The sequence below is a fragment of the Hemicordylus capensis genome, chromosome 5 (assembly GCF_027244095.1).
Source record: "Hemicordylus capensis ecotype Gifberg chromosome 5, rHemCap1.1.pri, whole genome shotgun sequence".
Classification (NCBI taxonomy): domain Eukaryota; kingdom Metazoa; phylum Chordata; class Lepidosauria; order Squamata; family Cordylidae; genus Hemicordylus; species Hemicordylus capensis.
The window spans coordinates 19,761,675-19,783,560 of NC_069661.1; the positions used below are offsets into that span (position 1 = coordinate 19,761,675).

Genomic DNA, 21,886 nt, shown 5'->3' on the forward strand with positions numbered 1-21,886 from the left:
ATGTGTGCGTGCGCTCACACATTTTTTGAGATCCGCTCAATTAATTTTAGATCCCACTCAGGTTGAATCAGCAAAGTTGCACACTGAATGCACACACACACACTGGATACTGCTGCCAACAACAAAACTCATTCCACAAACAGATGAAAAAGTTAGAAAGAACACTGTTTACAAGTAATATCACCAGTGGCAGCCGCCACATACATTTGTGTGGTGGCAGCTCCCCACACCCCAGCTAGCCTCCCCCAGAGTAGCCAGGGCTCATGGAGACCTGACACGGGTGAAGACCATTTTAGTGCCCTCTGCGCATGTGCAGAGGTAACTAAAATGCCTTGCATGCGTGTTTGGAGGCCCAAATCAGGCCACCGCCAGCCCTGGCTATTACTTACTGTCTCACCCCTCACACCCTCTAGGCTTAGGGAAGCGCCCTTGCCCTTTTACTTTAAAGCTCCAAGCCAGTTCCATTTGAACTGGGCCCAGTTCAGTTCAAACTTGGACTGGCAGAGGCCAGTCTGGTTCGACCCCGAACCTGTTGAGTTGAGCCGGTTCGACGTTGAGCTCGGCTAGAACTGAGCCAGCTCACACACCCCTATAAATAGGTTAGAATAAATCGAACAACAGTTTGGATAACACAATCTTGGTTTATTTCTGACCTCAGTCCAAAGTAGAATTCTCCTGACTTCCACACAGGTGAGGGAGTGGGGAGTGCATGTGATCCGAAAACTAGGATACGTCATGCAGACCCAATATTAACCATGGTTCCTTCTGATTTATTTTATTCTATTTCTCTATTGTTCAATTTCTCAATGATGTCTGAACCTGTCCACTGACAAGACACAGACAATGCGATGGAGCTAAATAACATGTTCCTGGATCAATGGTTTTGATAGATGGCTGTCCACCAAATACCAGTATATTGGAACTGGTGCTGAACTATTGTAATCCCAAAGTCAATGGGATTTCCTAAAATTAAACAGTTGAAGGATGGATTTAGTCAGTATCAAAAGTGCTACAGAAGTGTTTGGCTGGATTATAATCTGTTAGTAGGTGAGGCCCATCACGGACCAAGCAAAGTCACTTTGCATAGATTAAAGGTAAAGTGTGCCGTTAAGTCGGTGTCGGCTCCTGGAGACCCACAGAGCCCTGTGGTTTTCTTTGGTAGAATACAGGAGGGCTTTACCATTGCCTCCTCCCGTGCAGTATGAGATGATGCCTTACACCTATACAAAATTTCAATAAATTAAATATATGTAATAGAATGTTTTATTAATATCCTTGCAAATAAGAAGTAAACAACAGTTTCAAATTTGTAAGATTTTAATTTCATTCATTTTATTGAGTAATGACCACGTATGGTAAATTTAAATCATAATAAGTTTGAATCAAAGAAAGATCTGCTTTTCTTGGACATGATGCCGTTTGAAAATTATTTATCTGATTTACTGAGTGTTAAAAATCTGTTGAAAACAAAAAATACGATTATATGCAGAATTTCTTCTAAACAAAAACAAAAAACCTTTCCCCGAGCATCTTCTGGTATAAAAAGTATATTGGTATTCCGCAAAGTAGGGGTGTACATGGAACCGTCTGGCCTGGTTTGGTTCGAGGCCAGATCGGCCTCGAACGGAACCAGGCCAGTTTGGTCCGGCCCCCCCATTGAACACGCCCCCCGGTCCAGTCAGCAAATTTTTTGGCTTCTGTTTTAAAGGATAAGTACCTTTAGCCCCTTCGGGGGGCTTGCTGAAGAACCCGCATGGACCCCCCCTCCCCCTGTGGCTTCAGCAAGCCCCCCAAAGGGGCTAAAGGTACTTATCCTTTACTTTAATAAAAAAAGAAATTCGCGGACCTGCTGGACCGGACCCGGCGGTCTGACAGAACTGGGGGGGGGGATGGTTTGGTTCGACCTCAACCCCCCGGATCGCCGGACTGGTCCACATATCCCTACCACAAAGTTCAGTGGAAGGGTTGTGTATGCAAAATTTGGTACCTGTAGGTCATCAGGAAGTATAACTATTTCATACAGACAAAACAAACACAAACTATACAATAGACGTTCTTTCAAAGATGCAGTTTTTAAAAAGGCATGCAAAAGTAAAAGAAAGCCGATAAATATTAATAGCAGTCCCCTTATTCAAATACCATGGACAGCCAGGACAACAATCAAATGGATCATAGAACAAATCAATCCAGAATTTTCACTCGAGGCACAAATGACCAGGCTCAAACTATCATACTTTGGACACATTATGTGAAGACCCAGCTCCCTTGACAAGTCCATAATGCTGGGGAAAGTTGAAGAAAAGAGAAGAGGACAACCAGCAGCAACATGAATGGACTTGATTACAACAGCAATGAATGCACCACTGAGAGACCTAAAAGGCCAAGTTGAAGACAGATCATCCTCGAAAGAATCTCACTCTCTCTATATGGTCGCTAAGAGTCGACACTGACTTGATGGCACTTAATCAATCAATCAGTGTTACCGTCTTCTTATCTTTGGCCCATAATAATTCGGTCACACAAGCTATTAAAATGCTGCAACAACAACTTTCTATGTTGATAGTGAATGAACTAGAACGGAATTTGAAATATGTTAAGCAAAGGACATTTGAGTTCGCAAACAAACCAGGCAAGTTGTTAGCTTGGAAAATTATATCTGAGAAGAAGAAAAATTACATATCCAAAATACTTACAAAAAATGGGCTCTCTTATGATGGAAAGGAAATAAGAGTGGAATTTTTAAAATATTATTCAGAACTATATAAAGGCAAAATAGTTGAAGATAAAAAATTGAGCAGTTTCTTAGGACCAAAAATATTCCAAAACTTACTAAGGAGCAAATAGAAACTATGAATGCTCCGATAACTATTATGGAAATAATAGAAGTAATAAATCAAGCCAAGCCCAACAAGGCCCCCAGGCCTGATGGACTGTCAGCTTTATACTGTAAGTCATTTAAAGATCAAATTCTACAACCTCTTCAATGGACTATGAATGATATCTTACAAAAAGGGATTATGCCAGATTCGTGGAAGTACACAAATATTGCAGTAATCCCAAAACCAGACCAAGACTTAACGTTAGTTAAAAATTATAGACCAATTTCACTTTTAAATAATGATTACAAACTTTTTGCTGCCATTTTGGCAAGAAGAATGAATGAATTATATTGAGGCATTTTATTCATGAAGATCAAGCTGGATTTTTGCCAAAGAGACAATTGAGAGATAATGTCAGAACAGTCCTGAATGTACTGGAGTACTATGAAAAACATAATGATAAACAGATGGCGATGATTTTTTTGGATGCAGAGAAAGCTTTTGACAATATTTCATGGCAATTTTTGTGGAGATTACTAGAGGTAATGACTGCTGGCAATAATTTTATTAGGGCAATTAAGACAATTTATTCAGAGCAATATGCTAAGATTATTATAAATGGGGAATTATCAGACAACTGTGTAATACAAAAAGGGACTAGACAAGGATGTCCACTTTCCCCATTGCTTTTTATATTGGTTCTAGAAGTGCTTTGTAGAACTATCAGAGAAGATGATAAATTACATGGTCCCAAAATTGGGAAACAGGATTATAAGCTGAGAGCCTTTGCAGATGATGTTGTGTTGTTTCTAGAGAATCCAATGGATAAGATTGAAAGATTCTTGGATAAAATACAACAATTTGGTCAGCTGGCTGGATTCTATATAAATAAGACCAAGACTAAGGTTTTAACTAAAAATATGGATCAGAAAGCTAAAGACAGATTCTCTGAAATAAGTGAGTTGAAAGAAAGTTAAATATTTGGGGGTCTGGTTATCAAATAACAACTCCTTGTTGTTTATAAATAATTATGTCAAAATATGGAATTCAGTGAAAATTGATCTACAAAGATGGTCTAAAATGAATTTGTCTTTAATGGGAAGAATTTCATTGGTGAAAATGAATGTCTTGCCTAAAATGTTGTTTCTCTTTCAGACTATTCCCATAATTAACACTTTAACTTGTTTTAAGCAATGGCAGAAGGACATAACTAAGTTTGTTTGGCAGGGGAAAAGACCAAGAATCAATTTTAAGAATTTAACAGATGCAAAGGAAAGAGGTAGTCTTACCTTGCCAGACTTAAGGTTATATTTTGATGCTGTTTGTTTGACATGGTTAAAAGAATGGATAACGCTAAGAAACCCTAGAATTCTTGATTTGGAAGGATTTGACAGAAAGTTTGGATGGCATGCGTATTTGTGGTATGAAAAAAGTAAAATACATAAAGATTTTTTGAACCACTATGTGAGAAGGAGTTTAATGAAGGTGTGGTTAAAATACAAAAATTGGTTTGAACCTAAAACTCCGTTATGGGTATCTCCGATTGAAGCCTTATCACGTAAAGAAGTAAATATGCAAATACGTTGGGGTACCTATAGGGATTTGTTACATTTCCAGGAAAAGGATTGTAAGTTAAAAAGCTTAACTGAAATACAAGATTTGGTTAGAGATTGGTTTCACTACTATCAGTTAAATAAGATGTATAAGAAAGACCTTAAAGTCGGATTTGAGGACCAGACTTCAAATTTTGAGAAGGAATTATGTCAAAATGATGAAAAATTAGTTTCTAAAATGTATAAATTGTTGCTTTTGGAGGAGACAAGAGAGGAAGTGGTTAAAACAACTATGATAAAGTGGGCTGAAGATGTGGGGCGTAATATAGAAATGGCAGCCTGGGAAAAGTTATGGAAAAATGATTTAAAATTTACTGCATGTTATGCTATCAAAGAAAACTATTATAAAATGATGTATAGATGGTATCTGACACCAAAAAAATTGGCATTAATGTATAAAAATGTTTCAAACAAATGCTGGAAGTGTGGACATGTTGAAAGCACATTCTTTCATATGTGGTGGACCTGTGGGAAGGCTAAAGCCTATTGGGATATGATATATAATGAATTAAAGAAAATATTTAAAATGACATTTCCTAAGAAGCCAGAATCCTTCCTGCTGGGAATAACACAAGGTGCAATTTCTACATCTAATTTAACATTTTTTATGTATGCCTCTACGGCGGCTAGAATTATATATGCACAGAAATGGAAGACCAGTGAACTGCCTTCAAAAGAAGACTGGCTGATAAAAATTTTGGAATATGCGGAGATGGCAAAACTTACAGCACTATTAAGAGATCAAAACTTGGAATGTTTTAAAGAAGATTGGAAACCATTTTTGTTGTATCTAAAGAATTATTTTCCTACTATGGACTTGACAGCAGGGTTTGAAATTTAGTAAAAATAGCAGGTTGGTTAGATTAATTATGTATGTAAGGATTTGAACTTATGTTTTGAATTATTATCATAGCAAGGTTAAATTTTATAGTTGATGATTCACGAAGAAATGTGAGCGGGAAGTCCACCTTTTTTGTGTGTATTTGTAATGAATGATAATATTACAGTTGTTGAAATTAATAAAAATTGAATTTGGGGGGGGGGGAAATCAATCAGTGTTCAAAATTAAAAAGGTTTTAAAATGATCCATCAAGTCCAGAAGGATGCCTGCATGGCTAACAAATAAAGTCAAAGAAGCTATAAAAGGGATGAAGAATTTCTTCAGAAACTGGAAGGCTGTGCTGTCCTTAGGGTGGGGTAACCGGGGTGGTTGCCCCCAGCCCTGGCACCTGGCACAGGTCCCTCTCTGAGCACAGTGCAGCCTGCCCTGCTCTCTCCCCCAGTCCCAGTCCCTGCAATTGCAGCTCAGCCCGAGAGTTGACTGTGTGTGTGCGCGCACGCATGCATATGTGTGCAGCAGGCTCCCTCCAGGCAAGCTGCTACAGCTCCTTCCCTTTCCACTTCTCAGCTGTTCAGTAGGTGGGCAGGGCTTCCAGAGAGGCCTCTCATGCAAGTCTAGCTGAAGTCTGAAGCTCTTCAGTGCCGGCTGGCAAGCAGGCTGCTTGCTGCAGGCAGGCAGGCAGGCAGAGTAGCCAGCACTGGCTACCCTTGCCCACCACAGCAAGGGCTACCCTTGCAGCCCCTCTGCCCAGCCCAGCCTTTGCCTCCCTAAATTCTGACTCCTCAGGCTTAGTAAAGTAAATGTCGATGTCGACTCTTGGCCCTCTGGTTTTTCTTTGGTAGGATACAGGAAGGGTTGACCATTGCCATCTCCCACCCAGTGTGAGATGATGCCTTTCAGGATCTTCCTATATCGCTGCTGCCTGCTATAGGTGTTTCCCATTGTCTGGGAAACGTACCAGTGGGGATTTGAACCGCCAACCTCTGGCTTCCTAGGCAAGTCATTTCCCTGTTGTGCCATTAGGTGGCTCTTCAGGCTTAGTAATGGAGGTATAATGTGATTTCCTTTCTGTGGTTATTCCATCTCCCTCTTTGAATATATAAGGAACGGCTTGATATAGGGCTTTGATATTAGGCATAGATGTAGGGCAGATTGGGAAGACTCTGAATATTTAATTTGAAACAGATTGGGGAATTTGTTGATTTTAAATAATTTGTTGCTTGTTTCATGACAGAAAACTACAAAGATGTTCGGAACTGCAGCCACCAGGCTTTAGACCATCATTCTTCTCTTTGCCTTCATAAAAAAGGGTAGAGCAACCCCCTTTCTGCCCCAGCCTTTAGATTACTGGAATGGCTTGGCACAGGTCTTTGGCATTGAGCAGAGATGTAGGGTAGGGTGGGAGGAATATGGATTTTAAATAGAAGTGGATTGGACAAATTGTTGGTTTTTAATTTTTAAAAAAATTAAAAAAAACAAACATCAAAAAGTCCCATAAGTGGCTTTTTTCATAGCAGAAAATTACAAAAACCTCTAGGATAAACAAATATTATATTACGTTACGTTATATTAATGCACTATGCTCAAGTTGGTTTGCAACCCAGAAGGTCTGAGTGAGAACTGTGAAACATGTGTTGTGACTTTCTTTTCTTTTCTTTAGAAATGCACTATATGTCCAAGCTGGTTGGACATGTCCAAAAACCTCTCACACACTAGTTACACTGTATGTCATCAATCACTATGATTCTGTAATGATATGAAATGTTAAGGAGGCCCCGCACATTCACCCCCAGCCCCAAACCCTGCTAGGGACGGCCCTGCTGGAAGGCCTGTCCGAAGGAAGAGAACAGAAAGGAACACAAACTCTGGCAAAAGATATACAAGGAGACAATAAGAGAGGTGCAAAAGAGAGTTTGAGGAACATTTAGCTAAAAACATCAAGGGGAATAACAAATATGACATTCTAAGCTGTTTGAAAAAAAATTAAAAATTAACATATCGCCAGGGCCAGATGGCATCTACCTGAGTCCTTAAAGAACTCAAATGTGAAACTGCTGACCTCCTTGCAAAAATATGTAACTTATCCCTACAATCAGCCTCTGTACCAGAGGACTGGAAAGTAGCCAATGCAACACCAATTTTCAAACAGGGATCCAGGGGGGATTTGGGAAATTACAGGCTGGTAAGCTTAAAATCTGTGCCAGGCAAATTGAATGAAAGCATAATCAAAGATAAAAATGTTAAGAAGTGCACAGCAGCTGTGAAAGAGGCCAATTCCATGCTTAGAATAATTAGGAAGGGGATTGAAAATAAAAATGCTAATATCATAATGCCCTTATACAAATCTATGATGTGGCCACATTTGGAGTACTGTGTACAGTTCTGGTCACCATACCTTTAAAAGGACATTACAGAACTGGAGAAGGTGCAGAAGAAGACAGAAGATGTTAGGGGCTTAGAGTACTTTCCCTACGAGAGAAAGCTACAACACCTGGGGCCTTTTAGTTTAGAAAAAAGATGACTGAGGGGCACATGATACAGGTCTATAAAATTATGCATGGTTTGGATAGAGTGACACAAGAAATTTTTCTCCTTCTCACATAACACTAGAACCAGGGGTCATCCCATGAAACTGATTGCAAAGAAATTTAGGACCGACAAGAGGAAGTACTTTTTCACACACAAATAATTAACCTATGGAATTCTCTGCCACAAGATGTGGTGACAGCCCCCAGCTGGTTGGCTGGATGGTTTTAAAAGGGCTTAGATAAATTCTGGGAAGGCAAGTCTATCAGTGGCTACTAATCTGAGGACTATAGGCCACCTCCAGCCTAAGAGGCAAGATGCCTCTGAATATCAGTTGTAGGGGAGCAACCAACAAGAGAGAGGGCATGTCCTCAGCTCTTGCCTGTGGGCTTTCCAGAAGCATCTAGTGGGCCACTGTGTGAAACAGGATGCTGGACTAGATAGGCCTTGGGCCTGATCCAGTAGGGTTGCTTTTATGTTCTTATCTCTTCTGAGTAATGCTACATTCTGTATTGCAGACAAATTAAGTTGTAGACAGACAATACCTTGTTTATGGTTGTCAGACTAGGAAAAAATAAACAAACATGAAAGAAATGTTTCCACTACAAGAAACGCATTCCCTGTTGGGACTTGCTTTTGACAGTAGTGCCAGGAGGCCTTTCATGACACTGGAAACTTGGAAGTCACAATGACACTGACTGAAGATAAATGCAAAGACAGCAAGTCACCACAAGAGGTCTGTTTATAAACATACTTAATCTGATATTCAAGATGAAGCAACAAAATCTGAAGATACTTTCCCATTTGATGTCATACTAGATTTTCTTCTGCAATTCAAAGCAACTAATACGTTATGTTTCTTTCTCTAAAAATTAGATCCTTCCTGCCATTTTATGTTATATGTTATTTATTTATTTTTTATTAAATTTTTATATGGCCTTTCCTTAAAACAATCTCAAGGCAGTTTACAAAACATTTAAAACAATATAAAACTACAAAGCAGTTACAGAATAAAAATATTAAATTGGAATATAGAGATACAAATCTAATTAAAAGTTTTAAAGAACATACACAATGAGACCATAAAATACAGAGCAGCAGCAACAAAACACACTCATATAAAAGCCTGGGTTAAAAGCCAAGATTTCACAGGCTTTCTAAAAACTGTGATGGAGACTGAGGAGTGGATGCCCACCAGGAGAGAATTAGGAAGTCTGGCGGCAATAACTGAGAAAGCCCTGTCCTGTGTGCACAAGAGCCGAGCCTCTTTCATTGTTGGCACACAGAGCAGAGCCCCCTCTGATGACCATGTCAAGCAGGCAGAAACCCTTGGGAGCAGGCAGTCCCTCGCACCCAGGGCAAGCAGTTAAGGGCTTTAAAGGAAACAGTTAAGGGCTTTAAAGGTCAAAACCAGCACCTTGAATTGGACCCAGAAACTAATTGGCAGCCAATGTAGCTCTTTCAAAATGGGTGTGATATGATCTCAGCAGGCAGCTCCGGATAAAATCCTAGCTGCTGCATTTTGCACTAGCTACAGTTTCAGATTATTCTTCAAGGGTAGCATCCTTCAAGTTTTCCAATGTCTGAAGATTGATATTGTAAATTATGCAGACGGTCTTACATATAATGCTAATTTATAATATTTGAGAATAAGCTCAAAGCTGTCACACACAGAGACAATACTGAGGAAAGCTTTTACTGCATTTTAAAGAATAAGCTTCAGACAGTGAATGTGATCATAAGCCAAAGTAGAGGATTAGCTATTTCTGATGATGTTTTGAATCTTCATCCTGCTGCTTCAGTTTTTTCAAAGTGGCAGAATCTTAAACAACATTTGGAAAACTAAATAAGCGAATGCTGCCAATGAACTGATTTTGGTACCAAATCTCAACTCAGGGCTGAGATAAAATACGTAATACAATACAATGAGGTCTTAGGATAAAGGGGTGGTATAAACAGGTTGCTCACCTGTAACTGATGATCTGGTAGTGATCCGTTGACATCCATTAGAATGGGTTCTGCGCCTGCGCGGAAGCCTCTCGGTGTTGAGTTTTACAGCTCCTCTTCGGTGCCTGCGCCCCGCCCCACGTGACCACGTGGCTATTTAAGGTGGGAGGAAGTGCAGGCACCTCAGTTCCTTGAAGACCACCGAAGCAGTCAAGTAAGTAGGTAAGTTCTACTATAGCGAGGTAAGTACTACTGCGGAGGGGAGGTTCGGGAGGGTCTAATGGATGTCAACGGATCACTACCAGATCATCAGTTACAGGTGAGCAACCTGTTTATCTGGTTCGTGATCCGTTGAATCCATTAGAATGGGTGTTTGGTAAGCTCCAAAAGGAGGAGGGAGCAATAGAGTTATTGTAGCACCCTTTTGAGGACACCTCTCCCCAAATTCGCCTCCGCAGCAGACCGCAAGTCTATAGCGTAGTGCTTCACAAAAGGTTGCTTAGAAGACCAAGTGGCGGCCTTACAAATGTCTTGAAACGATATGCCAGACAGGTGAGCAGCTGAGGCACCATAAGCTCTTGTGGAATGTGCCCTGATGGTCTTTGGTGGCTGAACTTTCTGTACAGAGTACGCCAGACGGATGGCTTCAACAATCCAGTGTGATAGTCTCTGCCTGGATAATGCCTGTCCCATGTTTGCTCCCTTATAGGTGACAAATCGCCTCCTTGATGAGTGGAAATGTTTAGTCTTTGACAGGTAATAGAGAAGCGCTCTTCGCACATCCAGGGAATGTAGAGCCTTTTCCAACGGAGTGGTCGGTGACTTAAAGAAGGTAGGAAGCACCACGTCTTGATTGATGTGGAAGTCGGACACAATCTTTGGCAAAAAGGAGATATCCGGTCGGAGAAGAACTTTATCCGGGTAGAACTGGGCATAAGGGACATCCATGCGAAGGGCTGTGATGACTAGGAAAGCCGTCTTGAGGGATGCCAGCTTCACTGTTGTGGAATGCATGGGTTCGAAGGGTGGTTCAGTTAGTGCAGAGAGGACCACCGAGATACTCCACTGCTCTAGAGGTTTCTTGACAGGAGGGTACAGATTAGTGAGGCCTTTCAGGAAGCTCTTGCATGAAGGGTGGGAGAACACTGTTTTCCCATCCCAGCCTGGATGCCGAGAAGAAAGCGCAGCCAAGTGGACTTTGATTGACACATTCAATAGCTATGCTGACTTCAGAGAGGTCAGATAGAGCAGGACAGCACGGATGGAGGCCTCCTTAGGGTGGAAAGCATGGTGAGAAGCGTAGATAGCGAATCTTTTCCATTTGCTAGCGTAGTTTTTTCTTGTAGATGGCTTGCGCTGGTTAAGCATGATTTGCTTCAGCAGTCGATCTTCCACGCTGTTAGCTGCAGGGTGAGCACTTCTGGATGAAGAAGGCACCCGTTTTCTTGAATCAGGAGGTCTGGAAGGTTTGGAAACCTCTGATAAGTCGAAGCTAGTTTGAGCAGATGTGGAAACCATGCTTGGCGTGGCCACCACGGTGTGATCACGATGCACTTTACATGGCCTATTAGAAGGCGTGCTACAACTCTGTTCACCAGAGGCAATGGGGGGAACATGTAGGTCCATTGTGTTGACCAGTCCATCTTGAAGGCATCTCCTAAGGACTGGGGGTCGTGGCCCGCTCTCGAGCAGAACAGCGTGCATTTTGTGTTCTGTGCTGTAGCAAATAAGTCCACTTCCGGGTGACCCCAGAGTAGAAATATCTTGCGGAGGTACGTGTAGTTCAGTTCCCACTCGTGTCGGGTTTCCGTGGAGAATGAACAACTGAGGCCATCCGCCAGAATGTTGTCTGTGCCCTTGATGTGGATGGCTATTGGGGTGATGCACCAATGATACACCAATGCCGTGGACTTGCAGGAGGCCATCAGGCCTAGCAAACATTGTATTTGACGCGCTGTTTGCCAGGGATTGAGTTGAAACTCTTGAACCATTAGTGCTATGGTCTGGTAGCATTCTTCTGGCAAGAACGCCCTCCCCGCATCTGCATCCAGTACTGCCCCGATGTAGGATATGGTGGACACTGGGGTCAGGTGAGACTTCTTCCAGTTGATTTGTATTCCTAGATCTTGGAGAAGGCCTAACATGTACTGAATCTGCAAAAGCAACTCTTTTTTGTTTCTGGATGTCAGGAGCCAGTCGTCTAGATACGGAAACAGCTTCAGGCCTTTTGTCCTTAAGTGAGCTACTACCACCGCCATGCATTTGATAAATACACGCAGAGCCATGCAGAGACCGAATGGGAGCAATTGATATTGATATATCAATGTTCCTACCATGAACCTCAGGTACTTCTGGTGGGATGGTCGAATCCCTATAGGAAAGTAGGCATCCTTTAAGTCTAACGTTACAAGCCACTGCTCCCGATGTAGCAGTGGTAGGGTGTCTTGTAACGTCGTCATTTGATACCTCTTCACTTGGATGAACTTGTTGAGATGCCTGAGGTCCATAATCAGTCTTATCCCACCATCTTTCTTCGGGATTTGGAAATAGCGGGAGTAAAATCCCTCCTGATGTTGTGCCCATCGCACTGGGACTATCGCACTCTTGTGCAGGAGTTCCTTCACCTCTTGTAGTAAGGCAGGTGTTGCCTTCGTGAAGTGAAGGCCCCTGAATAGCGGGCGTTTTTTGAACTCTATCGCATAGCCCGACATGACAATCTTTAAGACCCATTGGTCTGATGCTATGTGGCGCCATGCTTGCGCATGACTTGCCAATCTGATGTTGTTGTTGGCTACTAGATCCCGGCCGGTTGATGGGGAGGGCTGGGTAGTCGACCTCCCCGATGTTTTGGGAGGGAGAGTGAGGCTGAGGGAGCAATAGAGATGGACAGTGCGATGGGTTGTCCTGTATCTCAGGGCCATTGTTTGTTGCCCTCTGCTTGCTTCCCGCATTGTGTCAGAGTATATCTACCCTTCTGTTGTCCAGGGCGTTTATTGTAAGGTTGGTAGTTTCTTCAGAAGTCTCGGCTTTCCTGTGGTCTGTAGGAAGCACGGGGTCGGTAGTAGGATCTTTGTTTGTTGGGGTACAAAGTTGAAGCTGAAGACGTGAATGTCTTAGCTGTGAATTTCGGCTATTTCACTTTTTCCATCATCGAATCTGTCTCCTCCGAGAACAGGCCTTTCCCATCAAATGGTAGACCCTCTGTCTTGTCCTTCATGTCTTGGTGCAGGGTTGCGGACCGTAACCAGGCATGACGGCGGAGGGTAATTGCAGTGGTGCTGGACCTAGACTCTGATTCTGCTAAATGTTTCGCAGTGCTTAATTGTTGACATGTGAGGTCACCCGCTTTCTGTAACGTTTTACGGAACCGCACTCTGAGCTCTTCAGGAGACAAAGTATCAATGTCTTTTTCTAGATTTTCCAAAATGCAGTAGCTGTACTTTGCCATGCAGGCCGAGTAATTAGCCACTTTGACTGAAAGGCAAGAGGTGGAGTATAACTTCCTCCCCATGACATCTAGTTTTCTGCCCTCTTTATCTGCCGGGGTGGTGTGTCTCTGACCTGACTTGGACGTGGTCGCACAGTCAATGACCAACTAGTTTGGTACCAGGTGTTTGAATAGGTAGGTATTATCTTGTTCTTGAACCCTGTAGAGACCCTCCAATCTTTTGGACGTTGGCGTGGAAGTGTGAGGAACCTGCCAAGCACATTGAGCAGCATTCGAGATGATGGGTAGCAAGGGTAGAGCTAACGGTTGTGCTGACTGTGACCGGGCCATGAAATTATAGACTGGGTCGTCAATGGTCTTGACTTGTGAGGACAAATCTAGACCCAAGGCCGTAGCCATCTGTTTCACATGAGAGTGGTAAGCCTTTAATTCTTGTCGGTGAGACATGGGCCGGTGCGGCCACGTTGGGCGAGGGGTCAGCCTCCACAGTCTCCGTGTCAGATTCAAAATCGGAAGAGCCATGATGGCTGTCATCTGACGGAACCTCAGAAGGAGAATGGTGTGAAGGACTGCCAGCTGGTGACTCTATACACGGGGGGGGGGGTTGGCAGAGGTGGGTCCTCTGTTTGGACCGCCATTGTAGCAACGTGTTGTGTGGTTTGTGTTGACCTTGTAACTGTAGGTAGCACAGTTTGCGTGGATGCATTGGAGACCACAGGCTTCGCAGGAAGTGGATCACCTCCTTTACAGAGTGGGCAGGGTGGTAGTAGGGTGGCAGGGTGGTAGTAGCCTGAGGAACAGTGGCTGAAGACGTGGCTCGCTGCCAAACTCAGTCCTCTTCATAGTCATAGGCTAGTACTGGCGAGGATGTGCCAGGTAACGCGGTCTCAGCAGATGGAGATGATCTGTGACTGAACCCGCAAGTGTGCCAAGGCGTAGCGGTGGAAAGTTGTGTAACGGATAGTAGTTGAGAGTTGGAATGTGGGGCTTCTTCTTCTTCTGAGCGCGGAAAACCCTGGAAGGTAGACGGTGTGTTAGCCACAGAGTCCAACATTGTCAGAAGAGATTGTGTTGCTCTCGGGTCCAAAGCCGTGCCCCCCGTATCTGAAAAATCTGCTTCTTCCACAGCAAATGTCAGGGGAGCTTGAAATCGAGCTGTTACAGTGGTAATATTAGTTGGGGTGTTCAATGTTGAAGGCTGTGCCCCGCCCCCCAATGTCGAAGGAGACCTTATCGGAGTCGGCGCTGGCTGCAAATCCCATGGGTTGGTATCAGCTGAGTCAGAATCGGAGTAGAAGGCACTTCTTCTATAGTTGATGCTGATGCCTTTGTCGATGTTAAGATCGATGTCGACGGGACGTTAGGGGCGCTCAATGTCGAAGTTTCCCTCGGTATCAAAGTTTGCCTCGGTGTCGAAAGCATGGCTTGCTGTGTTGCCATCGATGTTGACGGGGTAGTCGATGTTGAGTGTCCCGTTTGATGAGTTGCTGTCGATGCCAATGGGGCAGTAGGCGTTGAGGGCTTCGACATCGACACAAATTCCACCTCCTGAACCAACTTCGGCGATGGCGTTGAGCTCGATGTCGACAACTTCCACGTTTTCGCGGCGGGTGCAACAGCTGCCATTTTATCACCTGACTTTTTTGAGGTTTTATGGGTCTTCACGGAGGGCAACGGGGTTTTAGACTGGGTGGAAGCCAAAGCCCCCGAGCCATGCGCCTGAGGTGATTTCTTTGACGTAGATGAAGGCGCTGCTAAAACATACTCATATATAATGGCCTGCAAACGGAGTTCTCGATTTCTTCGAGTTTGTTTTGAGAACGACTGGCAAATATTACAAGAGGATGTAACATGTGCCTCCCCCAGACAGAGCAAGCATAAATTGTGAGCATCTTGGGAGGGCAATTTAGCCTTGCATTTTTCACAGCGTTTAAAAGTCTTTTTTCCCTTCGGGGTATCCATAACGTTACTCACAATACGTGGTCAGTAGATGATCCAAGGTCAAAGCCAGGCAGCAGGCCAATCAGTCCGTCAAACAAAATGGGCTTTAGAGTAGGCTAAGCAATCCAGGGTCTTATGTCCAGAAAAAGCAGTACGATCAGGTGACACAACAAAATCGTAAGGCAGAAGGTTTAACGAGAAGTCCAAGGTCAGAAGCCAGAAAGACGAAGAATAGCAGGACTTTTTTTAGAGAAAGAAGGAACCAGAACGAGGAGCCGTAGAAACCGAGTGAACCGATCTCCACGGTGGTCGCAAAGGAACTGATGTGCCTGCACTTCCTCCTGCCTTAAATAGCCACGTAGTCACATGGGGCGGGGTGCAGGCGCCGAAAGAGGAGCTGTAAAACTCAACACCGATAGGCTTCCATGCAGGCGCAGAACCCATTCTAATGGATTCAACGGATCAAGAACCATATATATATGTATTAGTACCAAAAAGACAATGGCTGACATCCTGACAGTGTGCATCTGCTTCTAATAAACGTATGTGTACCGTGCCAATCTCCTCACTTCCAAAGCATGGGCACTATTGTGCAAGAAAAACAGGTTGCTTACCTGTAACGGGTGATCTGGTAGTCATCCAGTAACATTCATAAAAGTAACATTCATAAAAGTGCGGAACACTTCGGGTAGAAATCATCAGCTCCTCGTGGCACAGATCAACCCCCCACTGTGCGTGCTTCGTGCCTACTCATATTGGTAGGTTTGGCACCTCACAGTTCAGTTTCTTTTGGGTCGTCCCAATGTCACCATTTGCTGTATCATGTGTAGATGAACTAAAAGTTTGCAGTAGTGTCACGGGGATGGATGGGAGGGTTTTATGAATGTTACAAGATCACTACCAGATCACCTGTTACAGGTAAGCAACCTATTTATCTGGATCGTGATCTGGTAACACCTATCAAAGTGGGTGACTCATAAGCTTCACTACTCCCCGAGGTGGGAACAGCCAGTTACTGCAAAACCTGCTTGAGTACACCCCTCCCAAAATTTGCTGCCGCTGTAGAGTGGAGGTCCACTGCATAGTGTTTTAGAAACATCTCTTCTGACGCCCACATTGTAGTCATGCATATGTCCTTGAAATTTATTCCTCATAAATGTGCCACCTCGACATCGACACAGACATTGGGGTCCTCGGCATAGATGGGAATTGCCGTGGTGTAGGTACTGACAACAGAGACAGCGCTCAACGTCGAGGTGCAGTGTCAGACAAAATAGGAGTCCTTCCCTGCTCGGGCATCGACTTTGATGGTGACGGGTTTGTCAGGCATTGTGATGGTGACGGGTTTGCCAGACATTGTAAGACAGACAGAAAAGGGTTCATAGTGCTAGGCAGCAACAGATGCCCCTCTTGCCGATGAGTCTTCTCCCTATGTTTTTTCAGGGGTGGAGAGCCCGACTTATCCTCTCGACTTATCCTCTCGCCTTCACTTCCTCTCCTCTCGGGGGTAATATGAATGACTATCAGGTACTTGTGGCTCTTTAAATGGTGAGACCTTCAACATCAAAGGTCCAGAAACTGGGGATTTAGACTGTGTTTACATTGCAGTCCCCGATGCCGATTTTGATATCGTGGCCGTCGATCCCGGAGACTTTGGAAGTTTCCCTGGAGCCACAGCTTCCTCCAGCAAAGTCACTCTCAGCGCTCAGCTCTATTTTTCAAAGTTTGCCTAGAGAACAAGCTGCAAACAGAGCTCTCAGCAGTGTTATGCCCTTCTCCCAGACACAGGAGACAATGCAGATTTTCAATGTACGTATATTTTCATTGTATATTTCCATGACAAAGGTCATGGCTGTCTGTTCAGGGGAGTTTACCCCCACAGTGCATGCACCTTTTAAAGGTGTTCATTTCTCTAGGTTTGGGGCTTGTAAAAGACATCCCAATTATCATCGTCAAATAGTCCGTGGTCATACACTTCCCAATCACGTGGCTGAGGTACAGTCGTCCGATAAAGAATAATCCAACTAGTCAGAGTCAACACAAATAAGCACTACTTAACTTTCCAAAGGTAATCTGTAACAATGTCCAATCCAATCTGAGCCAAGCCAAATATCCAACAATAAAATGCTTTTTGAGAAGCCTAGATCACTGAACAACTGAGAGCATTAGTGGTCAGAAAGAAACTGAACTGTGAGGTGCCAAACCGCCGATATGAGCAGGCGCGAAGCATGCGCAGTGGGCAGTTGATTGGCACCACAAGGAGCTAATTATTTCTCCCCGAAGTGTTCCGTACAGGCGTAGAACCCACTTTTATGGATGTTACCGGATCATGATCCAGATTCTGGTGATTTTTGCCATTCTCCTCTTGCTCTGGAAGCTCTCTTTGACCCATAAAAACACATCCTTGAGGACTGCACAGCCCTCATGGGCATGTTTCAGCAGATCAGAGTGCTTCTGGAGCAAGGGGAGAGTGGTGAAAAGAACCATGCTCTCATACAAGAGCGCCTGTGCTTCAGAAGTAGAGAGGCTAGCACTGCATGCATGCTTTTGCTGGAAGCAGATGCACACTGTTAATCAAGTTGTTGGTCAATGTACTTAAATTTTTTAAAACATTCAAATAGTAATACAAGATGTATGATTCTATGAAGAACTAACAACATAAAGAAGATTTTAAAAAAACAAAAACAGCCCACCCATGACACCATTTTTAAAATCCTGTTAAAAATACATTTTTATAAGCTACCTAAAACTAGCTATAAGATGGTCTAGTGCTCAGCACAGTACTTTTGGAAGGATGTTCCAAGACAGCAGAATCATTATTTGGTTCTACTTCAACCACTACAAGATTGCACTTCCCAAAAAACCAAAACTCTATACTATATCCGCCGCCCCCCTACCCCCCGAGATTAAACAGATGACCAAAGAATAAGCTTCTAGTAAATCAAGGCTACATCTGTATATTTTCATTGGCAATACTGCCTTTGAATTACACCTACAATAGCATAAGATCTTTTTTCATACACACACACCCTCCTTGACAGCCACACACACACCCCTAGCTTTTTATAGGCCAACATCTTCTGAATGTCCTTGGTAAGGCTTCAGAATCCTGGTGGTTATTATTTTCTGTAACACTGATGCATAGCCATGATTAAATATCCTTACAGAAGCTTAAGGGACAAAGACAGCTTTAGAACTCTGTGAATTACTGAGCTACCATTTAATGCTGTTTGCTAGGTAAAAGCAGAATTACTCTTATGACTAAGATGTAATAAGAAGAGCTTAACTAGAAATTAAATCGACACAGGGCGATTACTATTCACAGCTATATAAGAGTTGGGAGTCTTGTGCTATTTCAATCAACAGTGTTGCATTTGGGTTAGAGGATTTGTGAGATTCAAAAGAAGAAACTGTTATGCTGTATTAGTCTGGGATTGGATAAATAGCTTCCTGGAGTTAACTGAAAGTAGAGGCACAATAAACAGCAGCTGACTATGTTCCTGAAACATCCATGTGCCTTATCTTGTGAAAGATATGTGAATACAGACAGCTAAAGGGAATCGAATGAATTATTATACCTTCTCTCCTTCCTCAAGCAGTCGAAGCAAAGTTGTGTTGTCTGTTTTTTCCTCTTCATCTATGGAGCTACTCTCAGCTATTTGGTCCTGCAACTGCTCTTGGTTCTCCTCATCCCCGCCATCGGGTGCAGAACGCGATCTCTTTAAAGGAGGTTTAACGAGGCCTGCATTAAGTGATCAGAATTGGTCAACAGAAAGTTTACAGATGCAAGGTAATAAATTAACAAGCCCATGCAAGTACAGATCTGTTTCTCACATAAAACTGACAGCCCGCCCCCAAAACGTACAATTCAAACAAACAGAAGTAGTGGCAAAATAAATCAAATGAGGAATAGGGCCGTATATCCCCATTTACCTGATGACACCAGCTGAGATGGAGCTATATGAGCCTCTGCTCAGATATGAAGCTTGGTGGATAATTTTGGGCAAGTAATATAATTTTGGGCAAGTATCAGTCTAACTGGACAGAGAAAAACTCACAGCTCTTTAGAGAGTAGCTTATGCCTCCTTTGAGAGGCCCACCTCACGTTTAAAGAGTCATGGTCATCATACGCATGATCAAGACAAGAAATACCATGCAGTTAAATACTTCTGTTTTCTTCTCAGTTATTATGAATGTAAAGATGGAGGATTTCCACTCCTGATTCCCAGAACAGCATATGACTTATGTATGCTTCCCAACATAGCAGTGTGATATTAATAGCTTTAGCTTGCCAACTGGGTGTGTACATGTATATATGCAAAGGCATCCAACCTTTAACTCTTGCAATAGTATCTTCCCCATGTTCTGGCTCCTGCTGAGCAGCTTCCCCTTCCGAGCTCTCTTCAATGGTATCTTGAAAAACAGCAGGGTTTCCAGAAGCCAGGCGCATGTAGTATTCTTTGCTGTCGTAGCTTATGGCTCTTCGGTAGCGGGCAGGTTTCTTAAAATAAATTGCGTTAAAATGTTCACTGAAAGCGATTCATTCTTTAAGCAAAGACATTGTAGATATACTCTGAGCTCAGAATCTGCCTACTGTCCAGTGCTATAGCTAAAGCCAGTCAGTTTCAAGCTAATTGGGGTTTCCATAATCAATCAATTGTGCAAAAAGAGTAACATCTCTTCTAGACTAATCCTTATGCTAGTGAAAGATACAGACAAATTGCACAATGCAGGATTGCTTCCTCATAGGTTCATTAAACACTTAGACCATGACTACCAAGCAATCCATTTACACCAGCTTCAGGACTAAACGTGTGATGGAGCACTTTGAGAAAATCACTTTGCCATGTACCAATGTGCTGTGCAACCTTGTAGCGCAACCTCACACATGTCCCAGAGAAGGTCTTCCACTAGTGGTTGCACAAAACTGTGGAGCACTACAACACTGCACAGCTCTGCAGCCCTAATTGTACACAACGGCTCTCACTGTGCTAGTGCAACACGACCCTGGATATTAGCTAGTATTTTTTCTGGAAAGTCATAATGTTAATGTTGTATTTGAGTTCATTCCTCCTTGCTTTCATTACAACACTTAGCCCATCACTGCCAAGAAACCAGCTTTCACCAGCTTCAGTGCCTGATACATGTGATTGAACATGTGATGGAGCACACATGAAAAATCACTTTGCCATTTGTCAAATTCTGCACAAATCTTTTCAACATATATACCCAACATGTCAAACAGGTTGTCTGAATTGCCTCCATGTCCCAATGACATCATAGGACTTACTAGAGTATAAACTGTGAACATAATTACAGTCCACATATTTACATTACATGCCCAGTTAATTTGTTTTAATGCAACTAAAAGCACAGACAACCAAAAGAGGATAGTAAACCTCTTGTCAATGGAAATAAAGTTGGCACTCTAAGGGTTAACATGGTAACTTCATTCCACGTTTCAGCTACTCGAGAAGATTAAGGAATCCATTATCCAAAGCACTTCTTTGTCTACTTCCTAAAAATTATGCTTCAAGTTTTGAAATTAATGTGTAACTGTTGACAAAAGATGGCATAATGGATGAACCACCTAGAGGAAGGAAAACTTGACATGTTACTAAAAAAAATCCTTAAGAATCCTCTAGACATTGATTTAACAGCTAGTTCAACATGAGTGAAGGCTTACTGTATTTAGTGATGGGCAGAATTATAAACACCTATTTGGAAAAGACTTCGTGTGACTTGTCAGGACCATCCGCAGAACCAATTATAATTTCTAGACTCCCAAATCTCTTCTACCCCTTCCCCACATTGCATGCACCATGGTTTGGGAATCAACTTAATGAATTTACTTCTAAATGGAAAAGTAATTTTAAGAGTTCTACTTTAAGTAGTAATTATTTTGTTTAAATGAGAAGAGAGCAAAATGGTTCCTGCTACTTCCTCCAATTAAAATTGTTCAGATGACTTCCAAAGTCTTTGACTACCCATCGGCTTAAGGGATGTATTCCAAGAGGTACAACCCTGTTCCAATTGAGCAGCACATTAAGTTAACGAATGATGGAACAAGAGGATTGACAGCATTATTAACGGTCCACTCTGAAGACTTGATACGGCTCCTAAAAGCATTTGAAATGGGGCGCTTCACCTGCTCTGCCAGTGCAGTATCCTGAAGATATACAATTGTATCAACAGTGCAAGAATATTGTGTCGGCACTGATACCAGACACACTGAACCAAGTGATTAGGCTAAGCAGGGGCAAGTTGAAACTGCCCATCACTAAACACATCATAGTCCATTAGTTCAGATTCCAAGCCAGTACATGTTTTTGCAGTGAGAACAGTAACAGCGCAGCCTATCACAGCCTGTTAGTGTGCAGCACAGACAGAAAGAGCTACAGACATCATATTAGGTGAAGACTGAAGAGAACACAGCCACATCCTCTAAGTGTCTTTACTGAAAATCATTAGTCCTACAACAGAGTTACTGAGGAAGCACGTTGAAAGCCAACCATAGAAGCCTTTGTTAAGGTTGCCTAACATGCACAGAAAGATTTCCATCCATTTTTGCAACCCGTGGATAGTTTTCTCTCTTTACCTTTTGAGGAATGGCATCGTCAGATGTCTCAGGAGAATTACTTGAGAAGTCAGACTGAAAATAGGGTATTAAGTACAGAAATATCAGGGTGGGGGGAATCGAGTTGGGGAATCATAGAATCAGTGGGCAAAATCTAATAAAAGGTGAACTATA

At 42.9% G+C, this 21,886-nt stretch overlaps 1 protein-coding gene across 11 annotated transcripts in view; it reads right to left on the reverse strand.

The window, feature by feature from the left end:
• Nucleotides 1–21,886, reverse strand: part of WDFY3 (WD repeat and FYVE domain containing 3) — a 256,663-nt gene that overhangs the window by 40,769 nt on the left and 194,008 nt on the right. For 8 of the 11 annotated variants that reach the window (XM_053255723.1, XM_053255717.1, XM_053255716.1 and 5 more), the window contains 3 exons: nucleotides 21,734–21,787; nucleotides 19,468–19,636; nucleotides 18,714–18,877 (listed from right to left, as the gene is read on the reverse strand). In XM_053255723.1, the coding sequence (XP_053111698.1) occupies nucleotides 18,714–18,877; nucleotides 19,468–19,636; nucleotides 21,734–21,787 (387 nt within the window). The remainder of the gene's footprint in view (nucleotides 1–18,713; nucleotides 18,878–19,467; nucleotides 19,637–21,733; nucleotides 21,788–21,886) is intronic. The other 3 variants (XM_053255718.1, XM_053255725.1, XM_053255724.1) reach the window with 1 other exon arrangement.